This window comes from Anabrus simplex, chromosome 12 (assembly GCF_040414725.1).
Source record: "Anabrus simplex isolate iqAnaSimp1 chromosome 12, ASM4041472v1, whole genome shotgun sequence".
Classification (NCBI taxonomy): Eukaryota; Metazoa; Arthropoda; class Insecta; order Orthoptera; family Tettigoniidae; genus Anabrus; species Anabrus simplex.
In genome coordinates, this window is record NC_090276.1 from 88,404,247 (window position 1) to 88,430,719 (window position 26,473).

Genomic DNA, 26,473 nt, shown 5'->3' on the forward strand with positions numbered 1-26,473 from the left:
GAAAAATTGATGTTTCCATTTCTTGTATGTTGCTGCAGGATAAACCAGACACTGGGCGTTCTAAGAGTGAGACCCGGCCTCCTCCCATCCCGCCTCTGCCAGTCAACTACCCGTTGAGCGGGAGCAGCAGTGCCAGGGGATCTACCCGTCACCTTCCTCGAGCCTCAGGTACCGTAGCTCAGCGCAGCGGTGCTGATTGCATCTGGAATGTCTTCTCTCTTTTCTAGAGCCTGTCACTGCTTGTAGTCTTGTGCTCTTTTCCTTATCTGTAAGACGTCCTGTTAATATTCATGTCCAAGTAACAAGCAAAATGGGAGGTAAATGGAGATGAAGATTGTAACATTGTGGCAAACTGGATTGTGGAATATTTTTAACTTACCTATTTTATTCATTCATTCATTCATTCATTCATTCATTCATTCATTCATTCATTCATTCATTCATTCATTCATTCATTCATTCATTCAAAGTAGTCTCTCTCTGTAGTTCAGTGTTAGAGCACACGGGCGCAAATCAAGCAGGGGTGGACAGGTTTTTGAAGGGTCCATCCAACACTCCTTGTTATACAATGTCAGGATGTAAAAGATCTCTGGTTTTACCAAACAGAATTGAATTTTCAGCCCTAGATTGCCCATCTGGTATACTGAAACAGATCTTGAAATTGACACACAGGCAGCGGTGGCCATCCTGAGTCAAATGTGAAGTAATCTCATATTCTTACCAGTTTTGAATAGCAGTATTTTGTCAGCAAGATTTTCATGTTCAGTATTCTTCAGGATTCATTTTGTGTAAGCTGACTTGAGCAGCCCATATTACAGAATAATAACCACCTTTGGCCACCATCGATCCAATAATAATAATAATAATAATAATAATAATAATAATAATAATAATAATAATAATAAGGAATAATAATAAAATAATAAAAATAAGGAAAGAAAATGAAGAAATGGCTGAATTTTACAGGTCCCTAAATACAGAATGTTCGCATTCCTTATGTCTTCCAGGCTCACAAAATGTGAGCCTAGATATCGATGTCTAGTGCTTGCAAGAGCCTCGCACTGACAACACATTCGGTGGTGGGGTCATGTGAGGCGAATGGAGGAGGATAGGTTACCTAGGAGAATAATGGACTCTGCTATGGAGGCTAAGAGAAGTAGAGGTAGACCAAGAAACATGGAAGTAGCAAGAATGATTGCTGGTACAAACAGGTGGGAACAATGGCACGATGGAACTCGGAATGAGGAGATAAAGGCTAAATTAGGAATGAACTCTATGGATGAAGCTGTACGCATAAACCGGCTTCGATGGTGGGGTCATGTGAGGCGAATGGAGGAGAATAGGTTACCTAGGAGAATAATGGACTCTGCTATGGAGGGTAAGAGAAGTAGAGGTAGACCAAGACGACGATGGTTAGACTCGGTTTCTAAGGATTTAAAGATAAGAGGTATAGAACTAAATGAGGCCTCAACACTAGTTGCAAATCGAGGATTGTGGCGACGTTTAGTAAAGTCACAGAGGCTTGCAGACTGAACGCTGAAAGGCATAACAGTCTATAATGTATGTATGTATGTATGTATGTATGTATGTATGTATGTATGTATGTATTATGATTGTTGTCGTCGTCGTCGTCGTCGTCGTCGTCGTCGTCGTCGTGTGGACCCACCAGGTTTTCATCCTTCCGAAGTGTGCTTTCTTCCATGCATCAGAATGGACATGCTTCATTGCATTGGAACTTCTTCTTGATGAACCTGTCTAAGTTTGTGTTTGAGTGCTGCTCGGAGTTGAATGTCTATTTCTGAGATTCCATACTTAAAAAGATGCTTATTGATCTCGACTAACCAAGGAAGAATCGTTTTGAGTCTTCTGAAGCGGGATAAGGTTTACAGACTCTTTCAGCTGGCAATCTGAGGAGGTGAGCGTAAAATGTTTTCCTTCTTTTCTGTTTTACGCTTCATATCTTTTCGGTGTGGGTGTATGCTTCTAAGTTGCTCTGAAGTCTGTAAACACCATCCTTGAGGTTGGGACCATGAATTTTTTGGATAATCCTCCATAATTGCCATTTTTTTTCAGGCAGCCTGTGTGTTCGAAGTGCTAAACATTCTGCTGTATATAATGCTTCAGGTCTAATTACAGTTTGATAATGTCAAATGTTTACATTTTGAGAGATGGACTTTTTTTTATTATAAGTTAAAAACTTCATTTTCCCGTATTGAACTGAGATTCACAATTAAAATATCAAGGAAGGTTCAACCTTTTCAATACAAAACGTGTTGCATAAGATGTTCACAACCTAATATTTATTAAATAGTTAGAACCGGTTTCGACGCTCATTGCGTCATCATCAGCTACAAAAATCACAATGACATGTACTTTGCCCATTGTGATTTTTGTAGCTGATGATGACGCAATGAGCGTCGAAACCGGTTCTAACTATTTAGTAAATATTATGTTGTGAACATCTTATGCAACACGTTTTGTATTGAAAAGGTTGAACCTTCCTTGATATTTTAATTGTGAGATGGACCTTTTGTTGTTGTTGTTGTTGTTGTTCGAACCCCACTGTCGGCAGCCCTAAAGATGGTTTTCCATGGTTTCCCATTCTCACACTTTAACACATTGACGACCGGCCCAGGAGATCTCTGCAGTACTGCGGCCAGCGATTGGTGACGGGCCCCGAAGATCTCCGTTTTTACACATGGGCACCATTTGTAGCTAGTTGTGCTATCTGTTGGCTATAATTTTAACTACGTTCAATCATGTCATGGAGTAGGGGAGATCGGAGATTTTAGTGTTGATGTAATTTTTTAATTGTCTTTGTAGCCATGTAAACTTCATATATACACAGGTGTTCTTACACATCAACAATCATTGTACGTGTACATGCCAAGGTGCCCTATGTGACGACAAAGTATTTCAATATTTATATGCAGATTCATTCTCTGATGTGCCACATGTGTGATGAGCCTGAGAATTCTCGCTTTTATACACCTCGTATTTCCTTGATTGTTAATGAAATTGTGGGCGAGATTAGGAGTTCCAAACGGTGTAGTCATGGAATATAAATTACTGCTGCAGCCTTCTTTTTTTAAACCTTCGTGTATTTAACAAAATAATGTCGGATATGTGGAGCTGTTCCCTGGAGCTCTGGTGTGGATGTCAGCACGGGGCGGCGTATTGAGTTGCCGACGGCTACCGATAATTGTGAATAATTATGTACAGGCCAGTTATAATAGGTACCGAGTGACAGTGGATTAGATATTTCTAATGATTAACGGCTAAAACTAAACGGGAAGTAACTGTAAAGAGAAGTCTTTGTATACTTGAATACAGTAAGTACACGAAAAGCACAAACGCAGCATTCATACTACACAGTGCTTAAAATGACTATTGCATGGAGCCACAAACGGTATTGCTTTGAAAATTGTCACAACGTACAGACTACGAAGCAACCTATTGAGTACATGTTCCAAGTTTGACGTCGATGTCTTGAATACATTCCGAGTTACAGTAGTTTGAGTGCAGCAGTGTAATTCTTTCTTGGAGACTTGAACTATCCGGTCTACATGGGGTAGCAGCCTCCGTTCGGGGCCCGTCGTCAATGTGTTACCGTAATCAAGGTCACGGCCACTTCCTTTCCATTCCTAGGCCTTTCCCGTCCCATCATCGCCATAAGACCTATCTGTGTCAGTGCGATGTAAAAATAATAGTAAATATTATTGTTATTGTTATTATTATGATTATTATTATTATTTTATTTGTGAATTGACCACTGAGGATCACGCTACAGTTTCAGTGGATTTTTCAATGATACAGATCACTATCTGATCTGTAGTGAACTAAGTATCTCTAGGCCTAGGGTAGAGAAAGTGAAATCTGTCTGCACACGAATAAGGATAGAAAATCTCCAGGACGAGGAAATTAGACAGAAGTACATGGATATGATTAGTAAGAAGTTTCAAACAGTAGTCAGTAAGCAGGTTCAGGATATAGAAAGTGAATGGGTGGCATACAGGGATGCTGTAGCAGAAACAGCAAGGGAATGCCTAGGAACAATTGTGTGTAAAGATGGGAAAAGGCGAACATCTTGGCGGAGTAATGAAGTGAGAGCAGCTTGTAAAAAGAAGGCTTATCAGTAATAGCTCCAAACAAGGGCTGATGCAGACGGGGAATTGTACGTAGATGAAAGAAACAGAGCAAAACAAATAGTTGTTGAATCCAAAAAGAAGTCGTGGGAAGATTTTGGTAATAACCTGGAAAGGCTAGATCAAGCAGCAGGGAAACCTTTCTGGACAGTAATAATGAATCTTAGGAAGGGAGGGAAAAAGGAAATGAACAGTGTTTTGAGTAATTCAGGTGAACTCATAATAGATCCCAGCGAATCACCGGAGAGGTGGAGGGAATATTTTGAACATCTTCTCAGTGTAAAAGGAAATCATCATGGTGGTGTTGCAAACAGCCAAGCTCATGGGGAGGAGGAAAATAATGTTTGTGAAATTACGCTTGAGGAAGTGGAAAGGACAATAAATAAACTTCATTGTCATAAAGAAGCAGGAATAGATGAAATTAGACCTGAAGTGATGAAGTATAGTGGGAAGGCAGGGATGAAATGGCTTCATAGAGTAGTAAAATTAGCATGGAGTGTTGGTAAGGTACCTTCAGATTGGACAAAAGCAGTAATTGCACCTATCTATAAGCAAGGAAACAGGAAGGATTGCAACAACTATCGAGGTATCTCATTGATTAGTATACCAGACAAAGTATTCACTGGCATCTTGGAAGGAAGGGTGCGATCAGTGGTTGAAAAGAAGTTGTATGAAAACCAGTGTGGTTTCAGACCACAGAAGGGCTGTCAGGATCAGATTTTCAGTATGCGCCAGGTAATTGAAAAATGCTATGAGAGGAATAGACAGCTGTGTTTATGTTTCGTAGATCTAGAGAAAGCATATGACAGGGTACCGAGGGAAAAGATGTTCGCCATACTGGGGGACTATGGAATTAAAGGTAGATTATTAAAATCAATCAAAGACTTTTATGGTGACAATTGGGCTTCAGTGAGAATTGATGGTAAAGTGAGTTCTTGGTTCAGGGTACTTACAGGGGTTAGACAAGGCTGTAATCTTTCACCTTTGCTGTTCGTAATTTACATGGATCATCTGCTGAAAGGTATAAAATGGCAGGGAGGTATTCAGTTAGGTGGAAATGTAGTAAGCAGTTTGGCCTATGCTGACGATTTGGTCTTAATGGCAGACTGTGCTGAAAGCCTGCAGTCTAATATCTTGGAACTTGAAAATAGGTGCAATGAGTATGGTATGAAAATTAGCCTCTCGAAGACTAAATTGATGTCAGTAGGTAAGAAATTCAACAGAATTGAATGTCAGATTGGTGATACAAAGCTAGAACAGGTCAATCAAGTATTTAGGTTGTGTGTTCTCCCAGGATGGTAATATAGTAAGTGAGCTTGAATCAAGGTGTAGTAAAGCTAATGCAGTGAGCTCGCAGTTGCGATCAGCAGTATTCTGTAAGAAGGAAGTCAGCTCCCAGACGAAACTATCTTTACATCGGTCTGTTTTCAGACCAACTTTACTTTACGGGAATGAAAGCTGGGTGGACTCAGGATAGCTTATTCATAAGTTAGAAGTAACAGACATGAAAGTAGCAAGAATGATTGCTGGTAGAAACAGGTGGGAATAATGGCAGGATGGTACTCGAAATGAGGAGATAAGGACTAAGTTAGGAATGAACTCGATGGATGAAGCGGTACGTATAAATCAGCTTGGGTCGTGGGGTCATGTGAGGCGAATGGAGGAGGATAGGTTACCTAGGAGGATAATGGACTCTGTTATGGAGGGTAAGAAAAGTAGAGGGAGACCAAGACGACAGTGGTTAGACTCAGTTTCTACGATTTAAAGATAAGAGATATAGAACTAAATGAGGCAACAACACTGGTTGCAAATAGAGGATTGTGACGATGTTTAGTAAACTCACAGAGGCTTGCAGACTGAACGCTGAAAGGCATGAAGGTCTATAATGATAATGTATGTAATGTACTTTCTCTGAAGTTTCCTCTCCCTTCAGTACTCCTTATGGGTGCTATGCTGTTTCTTCTGTTCATCCCTCCAGGCTCTTCCCGTCTTTGCGGTTCTTTCGACTTGAAACCCTTCCAAATTTTGAATCATGGTCTGAAATGTTTTCCTGTCTAGCATCTGAACTTCCTGGATGTTGGATTTCTCTAGATCTTTACGAACTTCTTTAATCCAGGCCGTTGTTGTCTTCTTGTTCCACAGGTAGTCGAATAATTTTTTTGGTTAGTCTGGTTTTGTACATTCTGTATAAATGTCCGAGAAATGATAACCTTCTCTTTTTCGTGGTCCCTGAAATTTTCTCGAGTTTTTTGTAGACTTCAATGTTGTTCCGAAGTTTCCAGCCGGTTTCAGTTTGGATTGGACCCAGGAATTTTTGTATTATTCTTTCTAGGATCTCCAGCTTCTCCCATTTGTAATTCGAGTGGCTTTCATTGATATACAGACATTCTGTTTTTACTACAGTGTTGTAATGCCTTATTTTGGCATTCCATGAGATGCATTTCTTATTGTTTTTGGTCAGTCTATAAGCTCTCTCAATTTTTGAGATACGATCGTCTACAGCAGTTTTCTCTGGTCTGTTCTCTTGTATGATTTCAATAAGGTATTTGAACGTTTTAACTCTCTGAATCCATCCAATCTCTGTTTCAAGGAATTGTGGTCCTTGTTATTATGTTTATCATCATCATCATCATCATCATCATCATCATCATCATCATCATCATCTTTGGGCTGAGTACTGAACAAACGTACATATACAAAGACGTGAATTTCAAGTCTTATTGGTAGATAGGAACAAGAAGAAGAATGTGTAATAAGTCAGTGTAGGAAGAGGAAGTGACAGAAAAAGTAAACACGGACAAACATGAAGAAAGAAAAGGTTAATTCTCTTCGTCTCAGTTCCTCTATATCTATCTCTTCTCAGCCCTGATGATTGTTTCTGCTTCCCAGGATGAACAACACTCACTGCGGGGTCTTGTATGTTCCTTTCCAATACTTACGTTGTGACTTTATAAGCCACACAAAAGTACTAATCACTCACATGTGTCATGATTGACAAAGGTATGTTTGAACATTATCCACTTTGCTCTTTAAGGAATGCTTTGTCCCAGACTAGATTCCTATTTATAGCAGAAACAGCTATCTAATAAGTTAAAATAATTTGATTACAGGTGTACTTGAACTGTATAAGTTCAAAAGGTGGTGCAAAAGATAAAACTCTATTTTACTGCAGGAAAGTATCCTAACAGAAGTTAAGGGCTGTGTTACTTTACAAGGAATGATGTGTTCAGTGTTCATTTGACTCTTCACTGGACAGAATGTGCCCGTTACTTGGACATGAGATACTAACAAGGACCCAGGTTGTTAAGTAGTGCCTGCACTGTTTCTCGTCACGTGTTGTGCCCGAGTGTGCCAGTCACGCTGTATATAAAAGCTCCACTGTGCTTGTCTTTCATGTTTGCTTCCTTCAGAAGACAGCTTATCAGAGCCGGACGAGGATTCGCGAGCCACGGCGGTGTCGACGCCAACCTTGGACGCGGGCTCCTCCGTAGGCAGCCTTAACCGCCGCCAGTCTCGTATGCACCGTCGCATGGCACGCCAAGCCCAGCTTAAGAGGTGAGCACATTTACATTTCATGTCGTGCTGTTTTCTATTGTAACAAGCTGTCTCCTGTATTAACTTCCATTGTTTTATTCCTTCCCTTTTGCTGTGTTTTTTTAATCCTACATCTTCCCTCTAGAAGTAGTGGACAGTAGGTACCTTAGTAGCATGATTCACATGATGGAAGATTGCTCAAAGAAATTAATTCAAGAACTGAGCGAGAAACAAGGTTCTACCTGTATGTTACGGACATTATATGGGATGAAAATGTACCAGTGATGTGCAAGAAGACGACCACCGCCACCACCACCACCACCACCACCACGATCATCATCATCATCATCATCATCATCATCATCATCATCATCATGAATTCCTTCCAGCAAGCCGGGTGGGATGTTTAAGAACGGTGTGCTTCCATTTATTACAGTCCTGGTATGCTTCTCCTCTCTCTAGGGTATCCCATGTTCCTCCTCTCTTCTTAGGTCTTATCTTATCTAACCACCTTTTCTGGAGCGTCCAATTGGCCTTCGTCTCGGAACAATCTTCTCGGAATACTTCCTTGGTGTTCGAGTCTCCTGCATCTGCTTAACGTGTCCTAGCCACTTTACCATTGCAACGCTCAGCCTTTCTTCCATGGTCAGGCTGACCTGCAGGTCTCTTCGTATCTGATCGTTCCTAATTCTGACCTTCCTTGTTTTCTGTACAGCTGATCTAAAGAACTTCATTTCAACAGCTTGCAGTTGATTTACTTCTCTTTTATGTATGACGCAACTCTCCGCTATCATAATAATAAATAATGGCGTGTGGCGTCCGAACGGGAGGATGTGAGTATGTGATGAATTCCAATACTAAGGATGGCACACATGCCTAGTTCTGGAGCCATCGGAATTAACTAATGAAGGATAAAATCCCCGAACCAGCCAGGAATTGAACCCAGGACACTATGGACCGTAGGCCAGCTCGCTAACCATTTAGCCATGGAGCCGGACATCATAATCTCCACCACTATTCTCCAACTCCTTAGCTAAATAGTCAGTGTAGCAGGCTTCGATTCGGAGGGTCGTGCGTTTAATTCCCTTGAGGGTCGGGGATTTTCATCTTTAAATGTTTAGTTTCCTGGGTTTTTGTGCTGTCCCCAACATCCCTGCAACTCATACACCACACACAACACTCTTGTCTACCACATTATCACATACTTTTTCCATACATGGCAGATGATGCCCACCCTCGTTGGAGGGTCTGTCTGACAAAGAGTGCACCACACGAGCTATAATGGTTGTCATGACCATCATCAGTTTCCATTTTGCTGGGTACTGTTGGTAAGCCTCTTCCACTCTACTGTACTTATCCAGTGTCTTTCTGCTGGCTGCAATGTAAGTCTTGACAAATTGTAGGTCTGGGCTGTCCTGATCATGTGTTTAACCACCTTACTCTGGATGTGCCAACTTTGTCTAACATACATATCTTAATCACAGCTTCCTGCCTCATTCTCCTCACCATCCTGGACCTCGTTTGACGAGTCTCTCTTGTTGAACATTGCTAACATTGCTAATTTTGCTTCCTTGGAATCTCGACATCCCGAGGAAGAATGGAAAATTCTAAAATTCCCATGGAGGGAATTAGATATTTTTCACCAATAGAGAAATGCCTGAAAAGCCTTACATCTGATCCCAAAGAAGAGTCGTCACTTGTTGATCCCTCTTGTGTCTGGATACTATTTTATACCAATACTGACTGGCAGGAGTCATGCAATAGAAATGACGTTTCTAAGGAGCATAATGAGGACATAATGGAAAAGAGTAAATGTATCTAAATTACAAGACAAGAACTGACTTAAACTAAGGTGGTTTGGGCATCAAAGAGGTGTGAAGAAAACCTTGGAGGAAATGACCACTGAGAAGCACTAGAGAATGATCTGGAACGAGATGGAGGGACATTGTACTGGAAAGTTTTGGAAGGAGAGATGTAGAAGTTGGTACATTTCCCTTCGCAGTATGTGTCTGGAATTGGGGATAGATGAAGACGATCTGTCGAGAGGGCCTCTCAGCCTGACCTGCTGACAGTAATGAGCTCCTCTTCCCACACCCTCTCTGTACATGACTTGACCTGCCATTGTCTTTTTTGTTTTACGTCGCACCGACACAGATAGGTCTTACGGCGACGATGGGGCAGGAAAGGCTTAGGAGTGGGAAGGAAGCGGCCATGGCCTTAATTAAGGTACAGCCTGATGTGAAAATGGGAAATCACGGAAAACCATCTTTAGGGCTGCCTAAAGTGGGGCTTGAACTCCCTATCTCCCGGATGCAAGCTTACAGCTGCGCGCCCCTAACCGCTTGGCCAACTCGGCCGGTGCCATTGTCTTTATCTTATTATGTACTTCTATTCAAGTTCCAGTCTTTCTTTGTACGATTTTGTTCATGATTCTGTTTCTGTCATAATGTTGGTTTTTTTATTTTTTATTATTAAAATAAAATTTGCTATGTGAATATGTCATGCGTAGTTGTCTTTGTCTTCATCCAGATTGTCGTATTTCTTTGATGATCATAACTATCCCAGGATTCACGTTTTGCTGTAGAGCATGCCTACAGAGTTTGTGCCTGGTTTTGTTATATCACCATCTAGAGTTGAAATTCAAGGCCTCAGCATCCAGGTATACAGTAGCCTGATTACTCAGCAGATGGAAAAATGTGCTATGAAAAGTTTGCACTATCTGTGAAAAATCAGAGTAAATGCAGTGGTGTTGAGTTTTTTTTTTTCTAATTTTTTTGTATTACAAGCATAACTTAATTTTTCAGATAATATGCTAGTAATGTGCATTTCTTGAGAATTTTATTTACCCAAATATAATAGGCACTTCTGACCAGCAAACGCTTCCCATTCCCATTAGCTTCCATATCTTCCCCACATTTACCAATCAACCTTTTGTATCCTACAGTTCTATTTCCAACTCTTGCATTGAAATTGCCCATTAGCACTATCCTATCCGTAATGTTGACCCTGACTACGATGTCACTCAATGCTTCATAAAACTTGCCAACTTCATCCTCATCTGCACCCTTACATGGTGAATACACTGAGACAATTCTCGTCCTAATTCCTCCAATTGCCAAATCTACCCTCATCATTCACTCATTTACTTGCCTAACAGAAACTATGTTGCGTGCAGTCGTATTCCTGATGAACAGCACTACTCCATACTCTGCCATTCCCTTTTTAATGCCTGTCAAGTACACTTTATAATCTCCTCTCTCTCCTTCGTTATCTCCCTTTACCCGAATATCTCTTACTCCTAGCCCATCCAGATTCATCCTCTTTGCTGATTCAGCCAGTTCTACTTTCTTTCTTCCATAAGCCCCATTAATATTGATAGCTCCCCATCGAATTCCATTTTGTTCACCTTCCTGTTTCCAAGGAGTCCCTCGCCTGTCAAATGGGAGTGGGACTCCGTTACTCCCATAGGTCCGAGGCTTGCTTAAAATGCTCTGAGCTCGTTAAATTCATGAAGCAGGATGCTATCCTACTTACACATAGTCCAATTGACGATCTCTCCTCTAATGGGTTATGGACCACCGGTGGATTGTATAGTCCTAGCCGCCCGAGCACAAGGAGGACCAAGACTCAGAATGTGACCGAGATGCTCACTCCCATTCCATAGCATCTGGTATCCCGACTTTCAGGGCCACTCAGGCGTTGCCCATGGTTCACGAACTAGGATGTGACTTCAGCAAGCCACACCATGAACCATACTCTCACACTTTTCTTTTCATATTCATTCCCCTCTGGGAGGTGAGTTATCCCTTTTATCTTTCTGTCTTTGTATTGATGTGACATGAATATTGTTTGATTGAACTTGAGAATGTGTTTCAGGCTGCGTATGGCCCAGGAGATCCAGCGGCAGCTGGAGGAGGTGGAGGTGAAACAGCGCGAGTTGGAGAGACGAGGAGTGAGCGTGGAGAAGGCGCTGCGTGGGGAGGGCACAGGTTGGTACCAAACATTCTGTTTCCATCACAGTCAACTCTTGACAGGGAAGGGAATAAAGAGAGGTCATCTGAGATTCCCTTCTGTGCAAATCTACAGTAAGATTAATGAATGGGATGTTTGTCCTGTGTGAAACATAGTGGCCTGGCTTAGAACATAGTGATAGCTGACGAACGATGGAACAGTATAGTAAATGGAGAAGGATCATGTTCACCATCATCTGGCTATAGTCCTTGCCATGTAAGCGCATACACTCTTTCTCCCCTGTTTATATTGAAGGTGGTGATTTATATTTATTTTCCAACTGTTTGGTTAGATTCAGTGTCGCTAGCCATACAGTTTAGAGACCCTACTTGCCGATACGATATCTTACAGTTACTGTTAATCTTGCATGATTTTTTCATGATTTGCAAGATTATATTTACTGCTATTGTTGTATTGTGAAAATCACTAGTGTTACATTTGTGGGTATAAGTAAAGCGTATTTTCTTTCTCTGAAATTATACATCCATTTGAGTAATACCTGGAAACTAGAATTGTGGCATGTTCTAACAATACATTCAATAACATAGTTGGTGTTAAATGATCAATGCAGCATTTCATATCCAGATGGAGATGTACACGCTCAAAGTCGAGTTCAAGGGTAATGGTTACAGCGATTTGCAGATGCAGAGCCCTACATCCGAGAGAAATGACGAAGCAAAGCTCACAGAAGGAACTGCCTACTTGCCTTACATTCACAACACCACAGATCGAATTGCCAAGGTCCTCGGCAAACACAATATAAAAAACCGTGTTTGGCACCGCCACTAAAATTGCTCACAGTCTGAGTAAAACCAAAGACAAATTGTCCCCACTTTTACATCCTGGGGTATACGAAATTCCCTGTACATGCGGTAAAGTATACATCAGCCAAACATACCGGTCTATTGGTACCCGCATCAAAGAACATGAACGTAATATTGGTCTCAACCAACCTGATAAATCGGCATTAGCTGTGCATGCTCTATCATCGGGTCATGATGTCATGTTCCAAGATGCTTGAGCTCTTACCACCCACACTAGACACTACAGGTCCAGGATTATACGGGAAGCTGTGGAAATACGTAGAAATCCTAACAATTACAAGATATTAGAATCATTCTGTATTGACGGTTTTCACTTTACAAAGGTGAAAAATGAGAGTATCCTCCTAATTCAATACAATAAATATTCCGCCATTAGACGGAGTAAACAAATTCAAACATGTTTCGGCTTGTTTGAGCCATCTTCAGTGAAAAATGAGGGGAGTTTGAAATAATTTACATAATATAAGTTGAAAAAATGCTAAAAAACATAATGAAGAAGCAAATGAAAAAACAAACAAAAGAGAGCCTAGACGGAAACAAAATTAGCATAAATATATAATATTTACATCAATATGCGGAGCAAAAAACAACTCACTGCGACAAAATTCAGCGAAAAGGTGTTAATTTAAAATAATAATTGAAACTAAAAACTGTGTTAACCTGAGAAAACAAAGGAATGAAAAAACAAATGATGCAGATGGAAATGGACCTCATAGTTTACAAAATATTGTTTATTAACAATAACAAAACAGGTTGAAATCACTGTCAAAAATCATCCTTGTAGAAACCCATCACAACCTCACCATGTGCTACTATTGTTCATTTCCATCTGCATCATTTGTTTTTTCATTCCTTTGTTTTCTTAGGTTAACACAGTTTTTAGTTTCAATTATTATTTATGACGAGCCGAAACATGTTTGAATTTGTTTACTCTGTCTAATGACGGAATATTTATTGTATTAAATTAGGAGGATACTCTCATTTTTCACCTTTGTGAAGTGAAATCCTAACAATTTCAACAGGGACACTGGCTATCAATTAAGTAATACCTGGTTGCCAGCCATTAAGAATTTATGTACGCAATTCCCTTCCCTGTTCCTTCATTATTGTTATTTCGTCTCGGTGTTTTCCAAATTCGTACGTTCCTCGTCGCCAGATGTTTCATTCCAGACTTACGTCTATGTCTTACACCTGCCATATGTTACGCAAACACGATATGTGAACCGCTTAGTCTGATTGTGATGGTTCAGTCAGTTTTCGCTTCGAACGCTAGCGTAGTGCCACGTCCTGGGGGCCATCTGGTCAACAAGCCTTCTCAGAGAGAATGAAAGCCTATTGGAAGAACAAGAAGAACCCAAAGAAAGCTTGATTGAGTTGTTTGCTTAACGTCTTCCATTATTGGGAGAATACGCTAATAATAATAATAATAATAATAATAATAATAATAATAATAATAATAATAATAATAATTCTTGTCTGGCTTCTGCTTGTCCAATACACACTTTTGAAATAAAAATCTATGTTCATAATTTGCATTACAATTTCACTGCTCCCTCCCCTAGTTTCATAGAACATGTTCACAACTCTGATGGCTTCTGAAGTACCCCTCTGGGGATAGACACTTCAGATTTTTCACTCTGGCCCTTACTCTTCTCTTCTCTTCACTTAGAATATCATCTGTTAGTGCCTCCATTAAAACTAGGACATTATCACGTTCTTTAGTATAATATAACATATAAGCTCACAGATTGTCACTATAAAATACCTGTAAAAATCAGCAATTATAATTTTTCTGCTGATAATTGTTCATGTTTTACAGTTATTTTATAGTGTTCTAAATGAAGCTTATACTTTATATTAACTGAGTCAATACTGAAAAGGATTATTCTTAACACTCTGTAAATTATCATCATTGCTGTCAACAACATGGTCTTCAGCTTCAGAATTTCAAGTGACAATAAACATCTTCAAATACTTTCTTTGTTAGAAAATCCTAATCCAAACTGAGATTTTAAAATGATGTTATATACGAGGTACCTGCATCTATGTTTGTTGTATTAAGCAAGGCTGATAAACAGTTTCCTTATGAGGAATACGTTGGCACCACAGAATACCTGATGCTATAGGTGAGGTGTTGCTGTAATAAAGTTCTACTGTTATGTTGTAAAATAGAATTAAATTAGCTGTTAGTAACAAATAAACACACTGCATTGTAAATTGAGTTTAATTTCTTTCATCACGGACAGATGTTACTACACTCAGATCACCCACAACCATGTAGACCATACAGCCAACTCCAAGTGTAAAAAAAAAAACTCTTGTGTCCATTACAGATGTTGCCGCCGCTGGTCAAGAAGACGAGGCCGAGCTGCTGCGCGAGTGGTTTGAACTGGTCAGAGAGCGAAGTGAACTGCGTCGGTACGAACACGAGCTGCTGGTACGAGCCGAGGAACTGGAACTCGAGGACAGGCACGCTCGGCTCCAGCAGGAGCTGAGAGATCGTCTCGCCCGTGATGGTGAGTCTTGCCGCTGTTGGGTACACCCTCGACTCAGTTTGATCGCTGTCAAACATAACAGAAATCCTGCCTAATTTCAGTGGCAGACACCTTGCAGTTTGGGATATATCTCCGAACTAGATTATACAATTTCCTAGAAGAGCACTTTTAAGATACGTAAGTGATGTGACGTTTGATTTACGGCTGCCCTTCTTGTATATAGCACAAATTTTAGTGCACTTCACTGGTCCTGTGTACAAAGAAATAATTGGGCAAAAGCACTTGAATTTGAAGCACGTGGATGTAGTTTGGGTTCTACTTACTGTCTTTGGTAATCTTATTGCTAGAAGGTCAGGGTATTGTAACAAAATTCAGTGCTCCTAGGGATGATGGAAGATGCTGAAACAAATATCTTATTGTTGTGATTGAGATATACAGTCGAACCTCGATATCTCGAACCTCCATTACTCCAATTTTCAGTATCTCGAAGTAACTTAAATGTTTCTAGTTCAGGATATACATAGGCTACCGTATCACGTGACAAACATTCGCTCACTTCACTGTACCACTCAACACAAAATAAATTTCTACCTTCAGAATGGAATGCGAAATACAACCACAAACAGGCTCACTTTGCTATTCAGCAATCTCGCTGCTAACCGGCAAGCTAAACTGAAAATTTCTGAGGCTAACGACTAGCTCCCCGAGAGTGCCAACATATTCTGTGAAGTTCAGGAAGGCCGTTTCCCATAATCACGCAACTTTGGTGACAGTTCTTACCCGAGTTAGAAATCCCATTTCTTTCACAAAGGATGACAAATACAGTAACATTTTCAGGGCTAAGAAAAATGTGATCGTACTAAGCGGTAATAGCGAAAATTCTTGATGCGATAAGCGAGGTATTTTTAGATAGATTTAATAGGATGAGAACCGGGACTTCAAACTTATGTCATGCTGAGCGGGAAAACTTGTTAATGAGGAAAGCACTTAACAAGGTTTCACTGTATATTTTTGAAAACTGTTAAAAATAATGTATTCAGTATAAGTCTGTAGATACGTATGATTCAGTTATGTGCTATACGTGCTCAAAAAAGGTATTCTCTATATCGAAAATTTGATAACTCTAAATAAAATTTATCTCCCAAGGTGATTCGAGATATCAAGGTTCCACTGGATATAAATTTGTTCAGAGAATAAGCACTTCTCCCATGAGAAGGTTGCTCATGACGACAAAGACTTTGAGGACCACATTCTTAGTCAGTGATTCTGGTAGGTTGAATCTTGCGTGGAATTCTTCAAGTGGTGGTGGTGATTATTGTTTTAAGAAGAAGTTCAACTAGGCAACCATCCACTGTATAACACTAATCAGAGGGAAAAATGGAAGGGGTCCGACACTTCGAAAAATGAAGATATCGGTCAAAGGAAGACAAGGGCCATGAAGGGCGTGAAAATGAAAAACTCCCTAACCCTCACAAACCTAATAGTGTTGGGGTCAGAAAAAAACAAGAGTTGACCAGGAGAGGTCGGTTAGGATAGATGAAAGTGAGGTGCCTGGCACAAGTAAGTGGAAGCAATGCCAGGACTCAGCTGAGGGCCCTGTGGTCGCCAACCCACTCCCCCAAAGTTCAGAGTCCCTGGGGCCCCTTTTAGTCACCTCTTACGACAGGCAGGGGATACCATGGGTGTTATTCTACCGCCTCCACCCACAGGGGGAGGAATTCTTCAAGGAACTTGGGTATGGTTCCTCTTGCACCGCTCAGGAGGCCTATCACCTCAATGTTATCCAGTCCATACAACATTTCAGTTTAAAAGCCTGCGTATTATCTGTGGAATTGAAGTGTCTGACACTGTGGTTAGCCAGTTCCATGGCAAGGAATAACTAACTCCTTAACCAAAGATGAAGCTTGCAAATAAATTTGAAAAGATTGCGAACTGCCCATCATAACATCCAGTGGATCATATCCCAGGATCTGGGCATTAGATTACACACACATCAATTTAATTGTAATACTTTACAAAATCTGTTGAAAAGTGCAGCCTCCTGTTGCAATACAATCTCTGTTCTGCATGTCTTGCACTTTCAGTGACTCCACATGTGTGCTTTAGAGAGTAAGCAATTGCAAGCAACCAAGCGATGAGATGATCCTCCAATTTGGGCTCTCAAGTGCCCCCACTCAGAAAAGTCAAGTGGGATAAGGTCAGGAGAACAAGCAGGCCGTGCACTGGTTGCACCACAACTAATCCCTTGCTCACCAAATGCATGTTCCAAATGCTCTTGTTTTTACGAGAGAAATATGAAGTTGCACCATCATTTTGAAACCACAACTGACATCAAATATCAGGAGTAATTGAATGTTTATGACAAGCAGCAGGAGGCCACTTCTTCGAACAGTTTCTGTACAGTGAAATTGAAACGTAAATAGTTTCATTCTGAATCATGTCAAAAAGTACTTCAAATATCAGTATGGTTGTTTAATAAGACAAGTTTTCTATCATCCCTGGAAGTTTTGAGTACAGTGGAACCTCGATTATCTGTTCTCGAAACTATATTTTCCCGGATTATTCGTTCAAATTATGTGGCCCCGCGAGCATCCTAATTAAATCACGTTGTAAAAATCCTGCATTATCTGTTCCTCGAAGAAACTATTTCCCGGATCAACCGTCCAGAAATTTAAGTCCATCAATGCTAAATACTCGATCAACCATTTTTCGAGAAACTGTATCTCATGAAAGGACGGCTACAACATCCTTATGGATCTTGACGTTAACCTCCCATCCTTGTGATAATTAGAGCAAATACACATACCGTATTGTACTGGAAAAGCGATCGGTGCTGAACTTCCATAACGAACCAGCTTAGCATCGCTTTTGGGTGGTATTGTTTAGAGAATCCTCAGAAATCATAAAGCAGAGAGTGGCCACAACAAATGGAAGGAGACAGAGCGCATTTTGACAGCTCTACTTGAAGACTGAATGAGTTTTGTCAAATATTTGTACTTGTAAAACATCCACATTATGTCCAGGGTTAGATGTTTATAGTTTTACTTTTTTCGGTTTGTATCGCTGAACATATTTTCAGCACTTCCCTCAGGGCACTGTATAGTCACTGGGCTTTCAGGCAGGAATCGAAACTGCTCCTTAACACAAATCTAGTATTTTAACATTATCGATTACGATTATGTTATCCGATACCAGAACAGATGTTGCAACTTACATACATAAAGCCATGCGAGGTCTTGGAATTGCCTATTATTGTAATGACTTGTGCAGTGAGTGCACTTTTCAGCTGAGCTCAAGGTCACTAATAACCGTAATTTCTGAAGTTTTGATGATATTTTTTCTCTTTCGAATTTGAGTGCAATTAGTGACTGACAGAATTGAATATAATGCAGTAGAGAACTTTTGAGAATCGATACTTACATTCGAAACCATATTCCCAAGTTCAGCATAACCTTTTAAAGTCGATGTATGCCTAATTGTAAATATGTTGGAAGATGGTCCGCCTAGTCAACACTATTTATTTATTTACCTTTCACCTTAACATCTAGTACATGTTTCGAGAATATTATGCATTCTCTTCCTCAGCTAGTGGATTAAAATTCAGTATACAATAAGACTTGACTAAAATAGGGGGGGGGGGCATTAAAAATTCAAAACAATGAGTATTACAATGTAACACTTAAAAATTTGGATAGTACAAACATAGAATTAAAATCCCATTTTGTCAAGTACAAATTAAAAACACAATATAGTAATGTCTAATTAAATACAACGTCTTGTGATGATATAAATTTACAGTGTCCTTGAAGTTGCCTTGAGTAGTTCAGAAAAGTTGAGTTAGGAATGAATGAAATTGCATTAAAACTTGAAGTCCTGCCGATATCTACCGTTAATGGGTGTTAAAATGATGTCTATTTAAATTAAAATATTGGACACAGCGTCGTATAATGATGTGAATTTACGGTGTCCTAGGAGTTGCAATACTATGCCTAATTTACGCGGTACAAGATTTCCAGAAGCTGACTAGAACAGTATACCGGTGACCAAATTACAATGGAGGATTAAGAAAAGAAGGGATTTTGCCATCACGTTGGGTGCTTTTGTATCTAATATGCTTTAGATTAGAGATTTAGAAATTACTTGTGGTTGATTGCTGTCTGCCTCTGCATTATTAGATTTTTTGAAGAGTTTGGGTGATCAAAGTTACTGAACTGAAAGAAGTTTTCACGGAAAACTGACGAAGTTTCCCCGGTAAAACTAAATATAAAGTATCAAGATTTTTAACTCGTATGTCAGTAATTAATATCTGAAGCTGGTCTCACATTCTAACTTGCCTGCCTCTCAACCGGAGGGCCTGGGTTCGATTTCTGGCCAGGTCAGGCACTTTTACCTCGATTTAAGAGCTGGGTTCAGGTCCACTTGGCCTACGTGATTACTTTTAATTGAGGAGTTGTATAATGGTGGACGGCGACCACGGTCTAGAGAGTGAGGAATAATGGCCGAGAGGATTCGTCACACTGACCATGCGCCACCTCGTAATCTGGAAGCCTTCAGACTGAGCAGCGGTCGCTTGGTAGGCGAAGGCTCATTGTGGCTGTAGTTTGGTTAGGTGTAGAAGTGTTTGTAAGATTATAATTATACACATTTCATTTTTGTGCCGGCCCCGTGATGTAGGGGTAGCGTACCCGTCTCTTACCCGGAGGCCCCGGGTTCGATTCCCGGCCAGGTCAGGGATTTTTACCTGGACCTGAGAGCTGGTTCAAGGTGCACTCAGCCTACGTGATTATAATTGAGGAGCTATCTGATGGTGAGATAACAGCCCTGATCTAGAAAGCCAAGAATAACGGCAGAGACAATTTGCCGTGCTGACCACATGACACCTCGTAATCTACAGGCCTTCGGGCTGAGCAGTGGTCGCTTGGTAGGCCAAGGCCCTTCAAGGGCTGTAGTGCCATGGGGTTTGGTTTTTGGTTTCATTTTTGTGATGTTTAGCCAAATTGTTAATGGCTTTCATTCGTTCCCGGATTTTTCGATTTCCCGTGTTGTGCAGGTTTTTTTCGTGGTCCCTCCAAAAACGGAGAATCGAGGTTCCTCTGTATTGAATTTTATTATCCTATATATTTAGAAGAACAATAATATAAAGATTGCCAGTAATTTATAATCAGTACAACAAAAAGAAAGTTAAAAAAGAGTTTGTGCAGTGAATAAACAAGATTGTGGTTTCTTGCTCTTGATTGATGAAGAATAATATTTTCTTGTAGGCTGATAGGCTGTGCTGTGATGGGCTGAGTTTCAGATTTGTTTGGACCTTGTCAGTGGGGCAGTAGTGTTCTGTAACACAAAATTAAGATGTGTCCTACCTTTGAACATTCAAGCGGGTTCATACATCTTCCACCATCCATTTGAAAGTTGTACAATTTAAACACTTTGTTCCTCCAATCCTGCAAGTCCTCTCTTATTGAAATTCCATATACTTGAAACTCGCTCTTCAGTCTTCAGAAAAATGTAGTACTGGTATGTTATTTGCAGAACCTTTCAATGTCCTAGATTTTCAAAATTCTCATCAAATTTCCAAAATTACTTTGAATATTTTTACTTTTTGAATTGATTTTTGTTTTTCTTCCAGAATCAATGGTCTGATTATCAATCTGAATAGTTACAAAATTCGTACTGTAAGAGTAAGAAAATGTTTTTAAATATACGAAGGCCATCCTATAAACAAGTTTCCCTATTTTTTTCTCTGCGAATCACATGTTTTAAAATTAAGTTGGTACTGTAGGAACTTTCATTGAGGTATGGTGGCTGCGCTTGACCTTCAGCAGCACGTGTTTGCTCCGCATTCGCCAGTATGGCATCATCTGCCGTGGAGCTACCGCTTGAAAGCATGTCCGCTTGTGACCTCCGTTATTCACTTTTTCACGGTGAAAAATGAAACGGCTATTTAGTGTGTGTTCATGGTGAAAGATGCATGAGCATGCATCCACTGGCATTCATGGTTCCTGGAAGGACGGCCCGTTACTGCTGTAGGCAATGCAGCCACTGTTGCAGTTCAGAATGTGGTGGACAAAGATCAACGCCTCAGCATTGATGAGATAATGAATAGACTGCCTCCTGGTATGGAAATTGGACGCTCCTCTATTGTGACGATCCTGTCAAATGTGTTGCAGTATCAAAAAGTCTGTGAAAGATGGGTCCCACGTTTGCTTACTGATGCTCTCAAGTAACAATGGATCGAGGCGGCCCGAGCTTTCCTGCAAATGCTTCAAAGAGAGGGTGATCAACTGTTTTCCCGCATTGTCACTGGGGACGAAACCTGGGTGCATCATTCAACTCCAGAAACAAAACGACAAAGCATGGTATGGAAGAAACCTGGCGAACATGCACCAAAAAAGGCCAAGACCTCAGCCTCTGCGGGCAAAGTTATGGCTGCTGTCTTTGGGGACTGTAATGGTGTTCTACTGGTTGACTACTTGCCCCGACGCACTACGGTCACAGCTGAGAGGTACTGCACGCTCCTTAAGAAGCTCAGAGCTGCAGTCAAACGAAAATGTCCTGCCCTTCTGTCTCGGAAAGTGTTGCTCATTCATGACAACGCATGCCCCCATTCAGCTGAAAGGACCCAGGATTTGGTGCAGATATTAAAATGGGACATTTTTTCCCCATCCATCTTATTCTCTGGATGTCCGACTTGTTGGCTGAATGGTCAGCGTACTGGCCTTCGGTTCAGAGGGTCTCGGGTTTGATTCCCGGCCGGGTCGGGGATTTTAACCTTAATTGGTTAATTCCAATGGCTCGGGGGCTGGGTGTGTGTGTGGTTTATTGAGCATTAGAAATCATCCTAGGTAGGGCTCTCATCTTCACAGACATGCAGGTCGCCTAATAGGCCATCTACGAGAAAAAGACTCGCACCAGGCCTCTCTGAAGGCCATACGCCATTATTATTATTATTATTATTATTATTATTATTATTATTACTACTCTGGATCTTGCTCTGAGTGATTTCTGTTTCTTTCCACAACTCAAGTTGCACTTTGGAAGCAAGCGGTTTGGGACTGATGAAGAGGGAGAAGCGGAGGTGAACCACTCGCTACAGAGACAGGACCCAACCTGGTATGACGAAGGTATCAAAAAACTGCTGCCAAGATACCAAAAGTGTTTGTACAGAAATGGTGGCTATATGGAGAAGTAGTACAACTTGTAGAATGAAAATAAAATATTTCACAAGTGTAAATAATCCGCTTGTATTTTTTGTAAAATAGGGAAACTTATTTATCAGATGGCCCTCACATTTATTCTGTCATTGAAATTGACTTTTTTAAATCAGAATTTTTTGTGTGACAAACTTCCTGTTAATTGTAGGCTAAGGATTATGGTCCAGATTATAGACAGCACTAGCAAGGACAGTCGTGGAAAGGCTAGTATTTATGTTAAAATTTGATGTGGTTCATTAAATTTAGTAAGATTAGAATTCTATTAATCATTCCAAACAAATTTAAATGAGACAAAAATAATTCCTACATTCAATTTAATTTTTAAAAGAAATGAAACAGGATGGTTCCATGCTAATAGAACTAATAGTTTACAAAAGCAAATTTAGGGGAAATTAAATTAAATGATTCCTTGCTACTTCAGCTAATATTTCACTAACAAAAGGAAGGTTGTTTCCTCCTGTTGCAGTGATGTCCCATTACCTGTCATACTTGCTCAACGACTCAGGCACAAACTCTTCCTACAGAACTCCTTGAAGACAATAATATGTGATTGATTTTAAAAAATTTTTTGATTTCCTGTTCTCCTACTTTGGTTTCTTTTCCGAGTGGTGGATCGATTAACATGATTCCTATTTTTCAAAGGATATTTTGAGGCCAAATTTTTGTGCTATTTCCTGTAGTGATTTAACTTGTTGTCGAGTTTCCTAAACATTGTTAGATAGGAGAGCAAGGTCATCAGCAAATCCCAGACAATTTAAGGATATGTTGTTTTTGATCTTCCAGTTTTGATGGTTTTTGGTTATCCTTATACCATTCCCTCATTATATATTCTAAAGCACAGTTGAATAGCAGTGGTGACAAACAATCTGTCTGTCTTAAACCAGTTTTTATGAGGAATGGCTTAGAAAATTCCTCTCTGAACTTCAGTTTTGATTGTGTGTTGCTTAAGATGAGTTCAACGAGTTTGATTAGTTTCAGGTGCAGTACAAATTTCTTAATATTTTCAGTATTGAAGGTCTATGAATTTAGTCATATGCCTTCCTAAAGTCTAAAAATGGTATTGCAAGAGGTTTGTTTTGTTTTCTGTAATATGCCATAATTAATTTTAAGGTGATGATTTGTTCTGCACAGTTTCTCCAAGGTCTGAAACCTCCTTGGTATTCACCTAATTCTTGCTGTAATTGTTCTTTAATTCTGCCATACAGGATTCTAGCAAACATTTTTTATATATGGTCCAAGCGAGATATAACTCTGAAGTTATCTGGATTGCTCTTATCTTACATGTAATTAATCTCATAATAGAACCGTATTGAGGACAATATATTAAAATTATAAAATCCTTTTAATAACAACCACCTACTCAATACAATACATTACTCATTGAATTATAAAATAATCATGAGGTGTCTTAAATAATGGAACATGTTTCGTTCGACATAGCGAACATCATCAGCCGTTAATTTACAAAGATTAGGTCAGGGCCCTGAGCTGAAATGATAAAAAATGTTAAAATAGTGACAATGCCGTAATAAAAAGTAAAATGATAACATTACACTTGAAATTGTAACAATATGTACAGATTAACAGCAAGTATTTGTAGTGGAATACATTGAATGATGGTAGTCTGTAAAGTTAAAACAATCATGAGGTTGTTAAAGTAAAAAAATAGGTATAGTGGACCTTAAAATATATGTCAATGCGTGAAGCGTGGATTAATTATTGACGATGGAGTTCTTTAAATTGAGCAAAAACAAAAGTTGAAATAGAGTTTATTGAATAGTACGAGTCAAACTGAACCAGTTAAAAGGCGCATGGCGACGAAACTAAGGTTGATATGACGTGAACTCCAGTAGTTAGGAATTCTGTAGGAGAGCCAAACACAATGCCAGAAGGAAACACAAGTTGAACTAGTCCGTATTTACACGCAGCAGTAAAATTAATCGTATACAACGTAGGACACCAATGGTGGACTCGTTAAAGAGTAACTATAATCTTGAAAGTAGGGAGAGTTCCAGCAAACCAGAGATGGATGGAGCAGATTATGGCACAATTGGAGTTAGAAATCTGGAATGAAAGAAAAGGGAGAAAAAATGAGGTTATGTTATAACGAAAAAAAAAAAAAAAAAAATTGAAAAAGGAGGCTTACTCTTGGGACTAGTGTGAGGTGTTCGCTAGCGTTGGCTGCGTGAAGCAAACTGGCGAGTAACCTTATTGCTGCTTCTAGTGTTGTATGTATGAAATTGATTCCGGACAAGCCTAAGAAAACAAAATATGCTCCCTTCACCTACACGAATCCAGGCCTATTTCAAGTTACTAACCCTCTAAAGAAATACGATATTAATATTGCTTATAGAACCCGATATACGAACCGTAATATATTCTTCAATTCAAATATAGTTAACATTAATCACAATAAATTCTCGAACTCTGGTATCTATAGGCTTAAATGCACCCATTGTGGATTCTCCTATATCGGACAGACTGGACGTAGCTTTTTGACCAGATACCTTGAACACTACAACGCTTCGAAACATAAAAAGTATTCCGCCATGAGCACCCATATGGAAGAGACTGGCCACAGTTTTTCTACAATTGAAAAAGACCTTCAAATCTTGAAATACGTCAATAAAAGTAAACTTATGACAGAGTTTGAGAACATTTACATATTCCTAGACCAGCATTTTAACAGAAATCAAAATTTAAATGATACTTCAGAAATTAAAAGTCCAATAATCGAGAAAATTCCAGAACTACTCTCTCTTTTCAATATAAATAATAATAACTTTACGAGAATCTTTAATTATACAACTGTTAATAATACAACAACTACTACTCTACTGCCCTCTCATGCGACACCCCCTCCACGAATACCTGACCCACCCCTCCTCCCCACCTCTACGTATACATACATACAACACTAGAAGCAGCAATAAGGTTACTCGCCAGTTTGCTTCACGCAGCCAACGCTAGCGAACACCTCACACTAGTCCCAAGGGTAAGCCTCCTTTTTCAATTTTTTTGTTATAACATAACTTCATTTTTTCTCCCTTTTCTTTCATTCCAGATTTCCAACTCCAATTGTGCCATAATCTGCTCCATCCATCTCTGGTTTGCTGGAACTCTCCCTACTTTCAAGATTATAGTTACTCTTTAACGAGTCCACCATTGGTGTCCTACGTTGTATACGATTAATTTTACTGCTGCGTATAAATACGGACTAGTTCAACTTGTGTTTCCTTCTGGCATTGTGTTTGGCTCTCCTACAGAATTCCTAACTACTGGAGTTCACGTCATATCAACCTTAGTTTCGTCGCCATGCGCCTTTTAACTGGTTCAGTTTGACTCGTACTATTCAATAAACTCTATTTCAACTTTTGTTTTTGCTCAATTTAAAGAACTCCATCGTCAATAATTAATCCACGCTTCACGCATTGACATATATTTTAAGGTCCACTATACCTATTTTTTTACTTTAACAACCTCATGATTGTTTTAACTTTACAGACTACCATCGTTCAATGTATTCCACTACAAATACTTGCTGTTAATCTGTACATATTGTTACAATTTCAAGTGTAATGTTATCATTTTACTTTTTATTACGGCATTGTCACTATTTTAACATTTTTTATCATTTCAGCTCAGGGCCCTGACCTAATCTTTGTAAATTAACGGCTGATGATGTTCGCTATGTCGAACGAAACATGTTCCATTATTTAAGACACCTCATGATTATTTTATAATTCAATGAGTAATGTATTGTATTGAGTAGGTGGTTGTTATTAAAAGGATTTTATAATTTTAATATTTGCTCTTATCTTTTTTTTTTTGTGAAGCGGGTGGACGATAGCTGTTGTCCAGTGTTCGGGAAAATGTTCTGTTGTCCATATTTTTGATAGAGCCCTGTGTAGGGAGATTCGAACTGTGTCACTGGCATATTTCCATATTTCCACATTTCTTTAAAAACTTGACCTTCTCCGCATATCTTGTAGTTTTTCATCTCCTCGACTTGGAATGTTGCGTATTTAGGTATTCAGGTTTGGTTTTTACTGTGGTGTCTGTGTTAATTTTTAAAAGTTCTTCGGGCTGTTCACAGTTCAAAAGTTTATTATCTGCTTTTGCCGTAATTTTGGCATTTTCCTTGTTATGTGCCATTTTTCATCTTCATTTATTTAGTTGGTGTACCAAAGATTTTATAGTGATCTCTAGAATTGATTTTATGGTAGTTTTCTTCTGTTGAGGTGATTATATCT

General features: G+C 39.6%; 1 protein-coding gene across 8 annotated transcripts in view; it reads left to right on the plus strand.

Annotated features, from left to right (window-relative positions):
• Positions 1–26,473, plus strand: part of Mical (Molecule interacting with CasL) — a 688,331-nt gene that overhangs the window by 614,192 nt on the left and 47,666 nt on the right. For 7 of the 8 annotated variants that reach the window (XM_067156726.2, XM_067156731.2, XM_067156730.2 and 4 more), the window contains 4 exons: positions 39–168; positions 7,556–7,700; positions 11,556–11,668; positions 14,848–15,030. In XM_067156726.2, coding sequence (XP_067012827.2) covers positions 39–168; positions 7,556–7,700; positions 11,556–11,668; positions 14,848–15,030 — 571 coding nt within the window. The remainder of the gene's footprint in view (positions 1–38; positions 169–7,555; positions 7,701–11,555; positions 11,669–14,847; positions 15,031–26,473) is intronic. The other variant, XM_067156729.2, reaches the window with a different exon arrangement.